This window comes from Ochotona princeps, chromosome 19 (genome assembly GCF_030435755.1).
Source record: "Ochotona princeps isolate mOchPri1 chromosome 19, mOchPri1.hap1, whole genome shotgun sequence".
NCBI classification, from domain to species: domain Eukaryota; kingdom Metazoa; phylum Chordata; class Mammalia; order Lagomorpha; family Ochotonidae; genus Ochotona; species Ochotona princeps.
Window position 1 is genome coordinate 42,964,097 of NC_080850.1, and position 11,228 is coordinate 42,975,324.

At 48.7% G+C, this 11,228-nt stretch overlaps 1 protein-coding gene across 1 annotated transcript in view; it reads left to right on the top strand.

Moving 5' to 3' along the window:
• Positions 1–6,226, top strand: part of CEP120 (centrosomal protein 120) — a 57,916-nt gene extending 51,690 nt beyond the window's left edge. Inside the window, exons 19-20 of the mRNA XM_058677495.1 lie at positions 4,500–4,645; positions 5,960–6,226. Of these exons, the coding sequence (XP_058533478.1) occupies positions 4,500–4,645; positions 5,960–6,191 (378 nt within the window). The 3' untranslated portion in view covers positions 6,192–6,226. The remainder of the gene's footprint in view (positions 1–4,499; positions 4,646–5,959) is intronic.
• The last annotated feature ends 5,002 nt before the right edge of the window (positions 6,227–11,228 follow it).

Below are 11,228 nucleotides of genomic sequence, written 5' to 3' on the forward strand. Positions count from 1 at the left end.
ACATCCAACCCTCTGGAGAACCATACCAAACATTTGTGCAGTACAGATTAGACGGCGAAAGCCATCTCTTAGATTGTTAATAAATGTTGATGACAAAACCCAGCTGGTAAAGCTTGGAAACAAGATCTAATGCTCAGTGCCCATTGCCAAAAGAATGTTTACACAGAGATTTCCATTACTCAAAGGTGACCTAGCAGAGTCGATTTGTGAATTAAAAAATCATAATCTTCTCACTGGTTAGTAAAAACTCTGCTATTCACAACTACCAGTTTGTCCTTGCACAGAGCAACTGTGTTGTTTGGTACCTGGAGAGGCCTGAGAGCCAACAGCTATACAATAGGTTGCAGTATAAAATGGTAGAGAACAAAATAAAACCTTGCTATTACTAGATTTGGTGGGTTTGGAACAAAGTTACAAGTTCTATTTGTTAGACTATTCTGGAATAATTTCATTTTTCTTCCTTGGCTACACTATGGAAATATTTAAGAAAACTGCTTTATTTCTTTGTGTTGTAAACAACACTTCTATGTTTACTTAACCTTTGACATGTTAAATTATGTAAGCAAAATGAAGGCATTATTTTAAGAAATACATGCCTTATTGTGAGGAATTGTTATAGTAGAAAATGTGACATTTTCATCATGTCAGCTGCATTGTATCTGGGTATACTCGGTCCCGGGACAGCAAACAGAGCTAAGATTTTAGGTGGGATGTGGGTCCCTTACCATATTTGTGCACAGTGTGTCTGTTGTTTTAACTAAATGTATCAGCGTGCTTTCAAACACAGACTTCAGTGCGGCTGACATCAGCACTATCTTGTCCAGCTTGGGCTTATCCACTCAGAGTAATTAATTTGATTAATTTACAAGTAATTTAGCCAAGGATGGGATGTAAATCTTTGTTTAAGAAAACAGTTGGAGGTCCAAGTCTTGGTTAAAAACTGTGTCTTGAAACCATCCAGGCCCTCCTACTGACTTGTCAGCTCCGGGTTATTTTCAGAAAACTTTACTTGAGTTCCTTAGTTTAGTTGTAAGTTTTTTCCCACAGACTTAGATGGTATGTGTGAGTGGGAGAGTAAGTAGTGGCCACTTTTTAGCCGCTGTTTAGTCTAGTGTGTGTATGTTTACATCTGCTCTCTAGATTTATAGGCAGCCAAGGCAAAATAAAGATTATACTCACTTGATTGAGGAGCCTTTAACCCAGAGCACCTGGCAGTGGACAGGACTTCCTGCACAAGCTTCGACTTGGCGGCCTATTATTAATGCTGTGTACTTGATTCAAAAGGCAAAGCATGGAAAGGATTTTCCTGCATTTTTAAAAAAAAAAAAAAGTCTTACGAATGGATTTTTTTCCTTGTCTTCAGCTTACAATCATATTTTGCTTTTTGGAAACAGTAAGTTGTGACTGCCCTATAACACGTAAAATAAAAATCAACAATAACACTACTGCTCTTTAGCCAGGGATAACGTTTTGGTATAATTTTGTCCAGATAGCTTTCCTCACTTAAACATTATTAAGTAAGTTTTAGATTTCAAGCACGGGACATATGTACTCTGCCTGCCTGCCTTCCAGGTTAAGGAATAGCCGAGGCCCGATGTGTGCCCCTCTCAGCTGTGTCTTCGTGCCTGCCAGAAGTCATGACTAGCCTTGCTTTATTATTTACTATTCCTTGTCTCTGTTTTCAGTCTCTATCAGCTTGCTAAACTTTTTCTTACTCTCCAGTGGACATGATTTTGTACATGGAAGAGTTTCTCTAGTTTTTAAATCTCGTAGCAGAACATTCCGGAAAATTGCCCCAGTATTTTTCTCAGGTTGGTTGTGCACGTTCCGTTTGGTAGGTCAAAGTAGAACCACTTTATGGCTTAAGTTGTCTCCTCTCCTTAGACCTTGAAGCATCTTCTCCTATGTTTCTGGGCCACTTACCTGTATGCCCGTTTGTTCTTTAGTATGAATGTTATCAACACATAAGCTAGACTTTAGACTCATCAGGGAATAGGAAAAATTGAAACATAGGATGCTTGGTTAATTAAGAAAGTGAAAAAAAATAGATGGAAACATTTAAATCCATACATATGATCATTTCCTTTTACACAGTTGATTTTATGTCATTTGTCTTTAAAAGAAAGCCAACAGTAAGCCAGCTGGGTGAGTGCCAGCAGCTGCCAGTCGGGATTTCTGCATTACAGTACTGGAGCACTGCTACTCCACTTGCACACTGGCCCAACTGGGAGACCCAGAGAGTTCCTGGCCGCTGGGTTTGGCCTGGCACAGACCAGGCTGTTGAGGCCCTAAGGCAGTAAAGCGGTAGGTGGGAGATCTCCCATTTCTGCCTTTCAAAGAAATTCTCATTTTTAAAGAAGTCTAATAAGTAAAGGGTGCATGTTAAATATAAGGAAAGTTCTAGCACTACTTAATAAGGCAAGGTCGGCTTTACAGTAGGAAGCAGTGCTGTGTATAGTAATGTTCAAAGGCCTTACTATTAAAACAGTTAAATTCATTTTATCCTAATTGAGCAAACAAAATCAGAACAAAAATTAGTCATGGATCCATTAGTCTAAAATATTTCACCAAGAACATTTTCTGGTGCACATGGAGCCTGTCCCCAAGTTGCTCACAATGATTAAACCACAGTGAGATTAAGCTGCAAATTAAAAGGTACTAATGCATATCCTGTGGTTACATTTTAAAATATTTCATGCTGAAGAAAAGACACTATAGCGTTATCAGAGCCTGGGGTTGGGTAGAAGTTATCGTTAGAGGGAAGCATGCAACCACAAAGCAGTAGAGCGTGTAGCATACCTTTTTGTGAAGAAATCGGTGAGACAAGAATTGAAGGTAGGAAAAGCAAAATAAAAATGTATGGAAAAAAAATAATAATGAAAATCGTCAAAGTTAAGTTGCTTATTAAAGTTGAAGAACAAACTAGGCAGTTACAAATTCCAAAGACCTTTAGAGAGGAGGGTGGTACAAACAATGTGATTTGGAGACATAGCAAACTGACAAAACAAAAAAGTAGAACACCACCCTCCCCTTTCCGGTTTAGACCAAAATAACCTGCATTAGAATTAAGGACTTTGTTACCATTTAAGGGCTAAAAGGCAAGACAGAGGCAATGAGAGATATTTGCAGTTTATGTAAGCGATGCTGGGATTATCCAGCATATCTAAATAATACCGTAAGTAGTGCTGCCACAGATTGTAATGCCAACTTTTAAAATGCAGATACCCACATGCCATGAAAGAATGTGTTCCACTTCACAGCTCACTTCAGTAGCTTTGGGGAAGTTGGGGTTAGGGTTATCTACCTGTCACAGTGTTCACAAAGAAAAATAGACATTATCAAGTGTTGGCAGGGATTGGGAACAGTGGAATGCTCACACAGAACAAATTGGTAGGACTACTTTTTAAACTATTTGGTAAAACTTCAGTTACCTTGAAGAATTTCCAGACCCTCTGACCTAGCAGTTTGAATGCCCAATAGAACTACACGTTCTAGTCTTTACTCAGCAGTCTTTATACCACATTACTAGAAACTGCCCAAGTGTCCCTGTGCAAATTGAGTCAATTGTATGTTGTTTCAGTGGAATGCTGTAGAACATGAATGTTCAGTTACAATAATTCGAATGGGTCTTGGAAGTGATGGCCATGAAGGCAGCCTGGACGCAGTGCTCACTGCGCTGCTCCACAGAAGGCCCGCAGCACCCAGACCAGCCCCCGGGGAGGGTGCTGCTGACTGGGGGGCTCCGAGTGACCTGGAGAGCTGGCAGTGCTGTTTGCAGGTTGGCGTGCTTGTTCTTTGACAGGGTACACCTCGTTTTGTAGGTCCTTGTAGTTTAGTAAATAATTCAGTTTAAAAGCAATGAATGATACATACCTCTCAGCTAGCTTCCCCTCGCTGGGGTTCTGCCCCAGAGAGGAGCACCTGCAGAGGTGTGTGGAAAGGTGCAGGAGCCAGCGCTGAGACAGACAGGAAGCTGCAGTGCAATGTCACAGGACAGCAAGATCTGGGAGGAAGCTGAGGGAAATCAGAGCAGCCCGAGGAGTGTTGCACAATGTCTCTTGAAAGATGTTTGCTTGACCTGGAGGAATCAGAAAGTTTTCTTTTTTACACAAAACTGACGTGATTCTATTTTTGCATGTGTTCACAGAAAAGAACTGTAGACCTTGTTTTCTGAGGTGGCCAACAGGTCCAGGGTGCTCTCATCCAGCTTTTCCTAGGAATCTAGGTGCCGGCCGCTCTTCGCACTGCTCCGGCAGTCAGCCTCTTTCTGGCTTTCGGCATTCAGTCAGCGAATGGGGGCCAGTGAGGGATGCCATGAATGATTGTGACCTACATAACCTTAATAAAAGACAAGCAACTTTTGAAGCAAATGTACTCATTGCCAATTTATAGAATGAACAGTGCATGACTGTATCAGGACTTTCCAAAACAGGATTGTAATCACAGATGAGGCTAAGGAAACATTGCCCTGATGCGTCTGGCTTGTTTCTGTGCTCTAGAAGGAGCAGGAAAGTCAGATGGCTCGCCTGAAGAAACAGCAGGAGGAGCTGGAGCAGATGAGGCTGCGCTACCTGGCTGCCGAGGAGAAGGACACCGTCAGAACCGAGCAGCAGGAACTGTTGGATATAAGAAATGAGTTGAACAGGTATAATGCAAGAGTTTTTCCCTGAAAAGAAAGTTCTCATCCAATAATTTAGCAATTTTCCTGTATTATGGAGCTTCCAGTCACTTTTCTTCCCCAAGAGTTTAGTTTTATTATCTTTTTAAACTTATTTGAAGGCAGAGTCACAGGGATCTTTCTTCTGCTGGTTCACTCCTGAAATGGCAGGGGGCATCTGCTGCTGCTTTGCCAAGCTCATTGGTAGGGAGCTGGCTTGGAAGCGGAGTAACTGGGACTCGAACTGTCAGTCTCCTATGGAATGCCAGCATTATGAGTCTGCTTAGCTCACTGCATCACTGCACTGGTCCCTTAGGTAATCTTTGCAGAAACAATATAGGTCTTTAGAGAACATGACCAAGGTCGGTATTGATAGAGTAGGTAAGCCACCGCTGCCAGGGCCTGCAGCCCATCTGTGCGGTGGACTCAGACGGGCTCCCGCCTGGCCCCACTCCACCTGCTCATGCCCACGAGGGAGTAAAGCAGGTGATGCGAGATCTGCTTTCTCCACAACTCATCCTTCTATTATACTGTGGCTTTCAAGTAAATTTAAAAATATTTTTAAAAAATTAGGACATACAAAATATACAATACTTATGCATTACCGCTTATGGAATTTAGCATTGCGTGTAAGGAAGTTCTGCTGCATTAATCAGTAACTCAGCACTCCCTGTGTTAATCTAGCTCCTAAGTGACAGTTCTCTAGCTGTTCCGTTTGACACGCACGTTCCTTCTCTGCACATGGTGATGCTCCGTGCAGCTCCAGGATTTCTAGAATTTAAAAGGCAATTTTTAAAAACTGAGAATAGTATGAAGTGTGACTGGCTTATCCAAATGAAGATTTTTTTCTTTCTGAAAATTATTTTACCATCGAGTCCTTTTGTGTTTTTTTTTTTTTAAAGATTTATTTTTATTACAAAGTCAGATGTACAGAGAGGAGGAGAGACAGAGAGGAAGATCTTTTGTCCGATGATTCACTCCCCAGGTGACCCGCAACGGCTGGTGCGCACCGATCCAAAGCCGGGAACCAGGAACCTCTTCCAGGTCTCCCATGCAGATGTAGGGTCCCAAAACTTTGGACCGTCCTCGACTGCTTTCCCAGGCCACAAGCAGGGAGCTGGATGGGAAGTGGGGCTGCCGGGAGTAGAACCGGTACCCATATGGGATCCCGGGGCTTTCAAGGCGAGGACTTTAGCTAATAGGCCACGCTGCCGGGGCTGAATCCTTTTGTTGTTAGACAGCACTGTTAAGAAAAATAGTATCTGTTGCCTGCTCGAGTGGCATTTGTTCTTGACCTTGCAGGTTGAAACAAGAACAAAAACAGTGCCAGGAGTCCAGAGAGATTGCAAGAGGGAGACCGGACGGCCCCCACGGCCCGGCACTGGAAGAAGGGCTGGACGACTACCTGACACGCCTCATTGAGGAGAGGGACACGCTGATGAGAACGGGTGTGTACAGCCACGAGGACCGCATCATCAGTGAGCTTGACCGGCAGATCCGGGAGGTGCTGGCCAGGAACACTGTAAGCAGTTAGGGTTCTGGGGGGTTCGCCCTACTGCAGCTGCCTGCAATACCCGCAGAACAGGAGGAAGGCATGTGGAGAGGCTCTTCCATTTTTTTATAAGTAAAATGTTGTATATCATTGTATAGTATTTATTTAATGTTCTTTACCTTACACTACCTGTCCTACACTGGCTTTAATCCTAACAGCATTTTGTATACTCATTTTGTATGTTCACCCACAGGTAATTTCTAATTGTGTGATTTTTACATCAAAAGAGTGTGTGGAACTATAAAAGTTTTTTTGTAATAAAATTAAATAAATCTTTAAAGTCAGATACACAAAGAGGAAGATCCTCCATCCTACGACTCATTCCCCAAGGGACCGCAACGGCCAGTGCTGTGCCAACCGAAGCGACACGCAGGCCCCCTCGAGTGAGTGAGTGTGCAGGGGGCTCATGTGTGTGGCACACGACACGACACGCAGGCCCCCTCGAGTGAGTGAGTGTGCAGGGGGCTCATGTGTGTGGCACACGACACGACACGCAGGCCCCCTCGAGTGAGTGAGTGTGCAGGGGGCTCATGTGTGTGGCACACGACACGACACGCAGGCCCCCTCGAGTGAGTGAGTGTGCAGGGGGCTCATGTGTGTGGCACACGACACGACACGCAGGCCCCCTCGAGTGAGTGAGTGTGCAGGGGGCTCATGTGTGTGGCACACGACACGACACGCAGGCCCCCTCGAGTGAGTGAGTGTGCAGGGGGCTCATGTGTGTGGCACACGACACGACACGCAGGCCCCCTCGAGTGAGTGAGTGTGCAGGGGGCTCATGTGTGTGGCACACGACACGACACGCAGGCCCCCTCGAGTGAGTGAGTGTGCAGGGGGCTCATGTGTGTGGCACACGACACGACACGCAGGCCCCCTCGAGTGAGTGAGTGTGCAGGGGGCTCATGTGTGTGGCACACGACACGACACGCAGGCCCCCTCGAGTGAGTGAGTGTGCAGGGGGCTCATGTGTGTGGCACACGACACGACACGCAGGCCCCCTCGAGTGAGTGAGTGTGCAGGGGGCTCATGTGTGTGGCACACGACACGACACGCAGGCCCCCTCGAGTGAGTGAGTGTGCAGGGGGCTCATGTGTGTGGCACACGACACGACACGCAGGCCCCCTCGAGTGAGTGAGTGTGCAGGGGGCTCATGTGTGTGGCACACGACACGACACGCAGGCCCCCTCGAGTGAGTGAGTGTGCAGGGGGCTCATGTGTGTGGCACACGACACGACACGCAGGCCCCCTCGAGTGAGTGAGTGTGCAGGGGGCTCATGTGTGTGGCACACGACACGACACGCAGGCCCCCTCGAGTGAGTGAGTGTGCAGGGGGCTCATGTGTGTGGCACACGACACGACACGCAGGCCCCCTCGAGTGAGTGAGTGTGCAGGGGGCTCATGTGTGTGGCACACGACACGACACGCAGGCCCCCTCGAGTGAGTGAGTGTGCAGGGGGCTCATGTGTGTGGCACACGACACGACACGCAGGCCCCCTCGAGTGAGTGAGTGTGCAGGGGGCTCATGTGTGTGGCACACGACACGACACGCAGGCCCCCTCGAGTGAGTGAGTGTGCAGGGGGCTCTTCCCCTCTTCCCCTCTTCCCCTCTTCCCCTCTTCCCCTCTTCCCCTCTTCCCCTCTTCCCCTCTTCCCCTCTTCCCCTCTTCCCCTCTTCCCCTCTTCCCCTCTTCCCCTCTTCCCCTCTTCCCCTCTTCCCCTCTTCCCCTCTTCCCCTCTTCCCCTCTTCCCCTCTTCCCCTCTTCCCCTCTTCCCCTCTTCCCCTCTTCCCCTCTTCCCCTCTTCCCCTCTTCCCCTCTTCCCCTCTTCCCCTCTTCCCCTCTTCCCCTCTTCCCCTCTTCCCCTCTTCCCCTCTTCCCCTCTTCCCCTCTTCCCCTCTTCCCCTCTTCCCCTCTTCCCCTCTTCCCCTCTTCCCCTCTTCCCCTCTTCCCCTCTTCCCCTCTTCCCCTCTTCCCCTCTTCCCCTCTTCCCCTCTTCCCCTCTTCCCCTCTTCCCCTCTTCCCCTCTTCCCCTCTTCCCCTCTTCCCCTCTTCCCCTCTTCCCCTCTTCCCCTCTTCCCCTCTTCCCCTCTTCCCCTCTTCCCCTCTTCCCCTCTTCCCCTCTTCCCCTCTTCCCCTCTTCCCCTCTTCCCCTCTTCCCCTCTTCCCCTCTTCCCCTCTTCCCCTCTTCCCCTCTTCCCCTCTTCCCCTCTTCCCCTCTTCCCCTCTTCCCCTCTTCCCCTCTTCCCCTCTTCCCCTCTTCCCCTCTTCCCCTCTTCCCCTCTTCCCCTCTTCCCCTCTTCCCCTCTTCCCCTCTTCCCCTCTTCCCCTCTTCCCCTCTTCCCCTCTTCCCCTCTTCCCCTCTTCCCCTCTTCCCCTCTTCCCCTCTTCCCCTCTTCCCCTCTTCCCCTCTTCCCCTCTTCCCCTCTTCCCCTCTTCCCCTCTTCCCCTCTTCCCCTCTTCCCCTCTTCCCCTCTTCCCCTCTTCCCCTCTTCCCCTCTTCCCCTCTTCCCCTCTTCCCCTCTTCCCCTCTTCCCCTCTTCCCCTCTTCCCCTCTTCCCCTCTTCCCCTCTTCCCCTCTTCCCCTCTTCCCCTCTTCCCCTCTTCCCCTCTTCCCCTCTTCCCCTCTTCCCCTCTTCCCCTCTTCCCCTCTTCCCCTCTTCCCCTCTTCCCCTCTTCCCCTCTTCCCCTCTTCCCCTCTTCCCCTCTTCCCCTCTTCCCCTCTTCCCCTCTTCCCCTCTTCCCCTCTTCCCCTCTTCCCCTCTTCCCCTCTTCCCCTCTTCCCCTCTTCCCCTCTTCCCCTCTTCCCCTCTTCCCCTCTTCCCCTCTTCCCCTCTTCCCCTCTTCCCCTCTTCCCCTCTTCCCCTCTTCCCCTCTTCCCCTCTTCCCCTCTTCCCCTCTTCCCCTCTTCCCCTCTTCCCCTCTTCCCCTCTTCCCCTCTTCCCCTCTTCCCCTCTTCCCCTCTTCCCCTCTTCCCCTCTTCCCCTCTTCCCCTCTTCCCCTCTTCCCCTCTTCCCCTCTTCCCCTCTTCCCCTCTTCCCCTCTTCCCCTCTTCCCCTCTTCCCCTCTTCCCCTCTTCCCCTCTTCCCCTCTTCCCCTCTTCCCCTCTTCCCCTCTTCCCCTCTTCCCCTCACCACACGAATGGGAGTGTTCTTTTTATTTTGGGATTTGTAGTGTGAAGTATTGTGTGTCCTTGCAGTTGCATTGTGCGCTGCTGTGTCTGCGTTCTAACACTAGAGGGGGCCTTAGATTTAAACAAACAAAAAAGACGAAAAAAAATGGATGTGTGGTTTCTATAATCTTTTGGCTATTGTAATTTAACCAGTAAAATCAAAATTATACACATCTTGGTATTCCTGTAGTCCTCTGTGTGTTTGCAAAGTGTGAGGGTCACCATAGCCTTCCTATGTCACGTCACCACGTCTCTGTCACTTTGCTGGCACATACAGTCAGGCAGATGGAACATTCCTAGTCTACGTCTTCGGCAACGGCCACTCCATCTGAAAGCAGCAAAGTGTTTACACTTACTCGTTGTCCACAGGAGATGAATGAGCAGGTGACTAAGCGGGGAACACACTTCCTCGTTACTACATGTAATGAGATGTTTCATCCAGTATTTTAAGGCAAAATAAAATCTACCTTTCCATCTCCACGTTCGTCATGCAGAAGGCCTCTCGTTTCCACGCCCAGGCGGGCATGGCCTCTGCAGGAGGACTGCACACTGTCCCCAGGCACGTCCAGTCTGCACAGCACCTTGGGAGCCAGGTCCCTGTTGTGCCAGGTTTCTCACATCATGTGAGGAACCTAGCTCCCTAATCCCTCAAGGCCTGCCAGATGAGCAGCAAGCTGGCATCCAGAGCTAAACCTGGGCTCAAGCCCAGGGACTCTGATGTACGGCAGTCTTAACAGGCACTCACAGGCCAGACCCAATGCCCGCCCAAAGTCTCACATAGGTGATAAGATTCAAAGAGCAGCGGAAGGCAGCAGACTCATCACAGCTTAGGAATGGGGCCTGTGCAAGCACTGTTCCAAACACTCCAAATCAGATCATGTTCTGCTACTCTGGTGCCGGAAATGGATGATCGCTACAAGCCCTGTGTGACGTCATTGGCATCATCCAAACCACATCCCACTCCATATCTCACAAAGCAGGAATGACAGGACGCAGTTATCCAGACCTGCAGGGCAGTGTGCACAGGACCTCAGGATCCGCCTTGTGGTTCCTGCTCAATGGATGCACTGCCTTCAGGGTCTGTGAGGCTGGGCCTGGGGCCCCCTTCAGAGCACCCTGTACAGGTGTCCACTCATGCCACTATACATCACCTCTGTACATCTTCCATGAGATAGAATCATCACTAGATTGCTTCAAGGCCTAATACAGAGTAGATGACTGATCCACACACGCCACAGGGAACAGTGGCAATGGGAAAAAGTCTGCCCTGTTCTCAAACCTCACTGTTTCAGTATATTGTGGATCCACAGCTGGTTGGATCCGGGGAGGCAGAACTCATGGGATGCACAGGGCTGATGGCATATGCTAGAAGTTCCTGAGGAACTACCTCCAGAAAACTCCATGCACTGTCAGTGTGTCACAGTTGGCCTAGAACCTGTAATGACCATGGTGCTGGCGGCACAGGAGCCCCTCCTCCACTGGCAGGCTCATGTCCTGTGTCCTCACTGCACTGGCCCTGTCGCAATTGATTCTTTCTCTTGCTCTTACTTTTCTACCTGTTTCTGTGAATGTAAACAGACAAATAATGGACAATATTTTGTGAGTGGGTTTGTTCAGTGGATGCAATTTATATTTTGTTCGATGAAGGTTCTGGATTCAGGGTCATGACAGTGGTGCCACAACGCTGACAGCATAAGGGGTCACCAGAAATCTCACAGAAAATATTTTAAAGATCATGTCCACTTTGCCACAACTTCTGGCATGATAAGAAAAAAAGTAACAGGTTTTTTTTTCATGAACTCTTGGAAGCACATTTGTGTTTACCGCAACTACACATGCAAAGAACGCTAA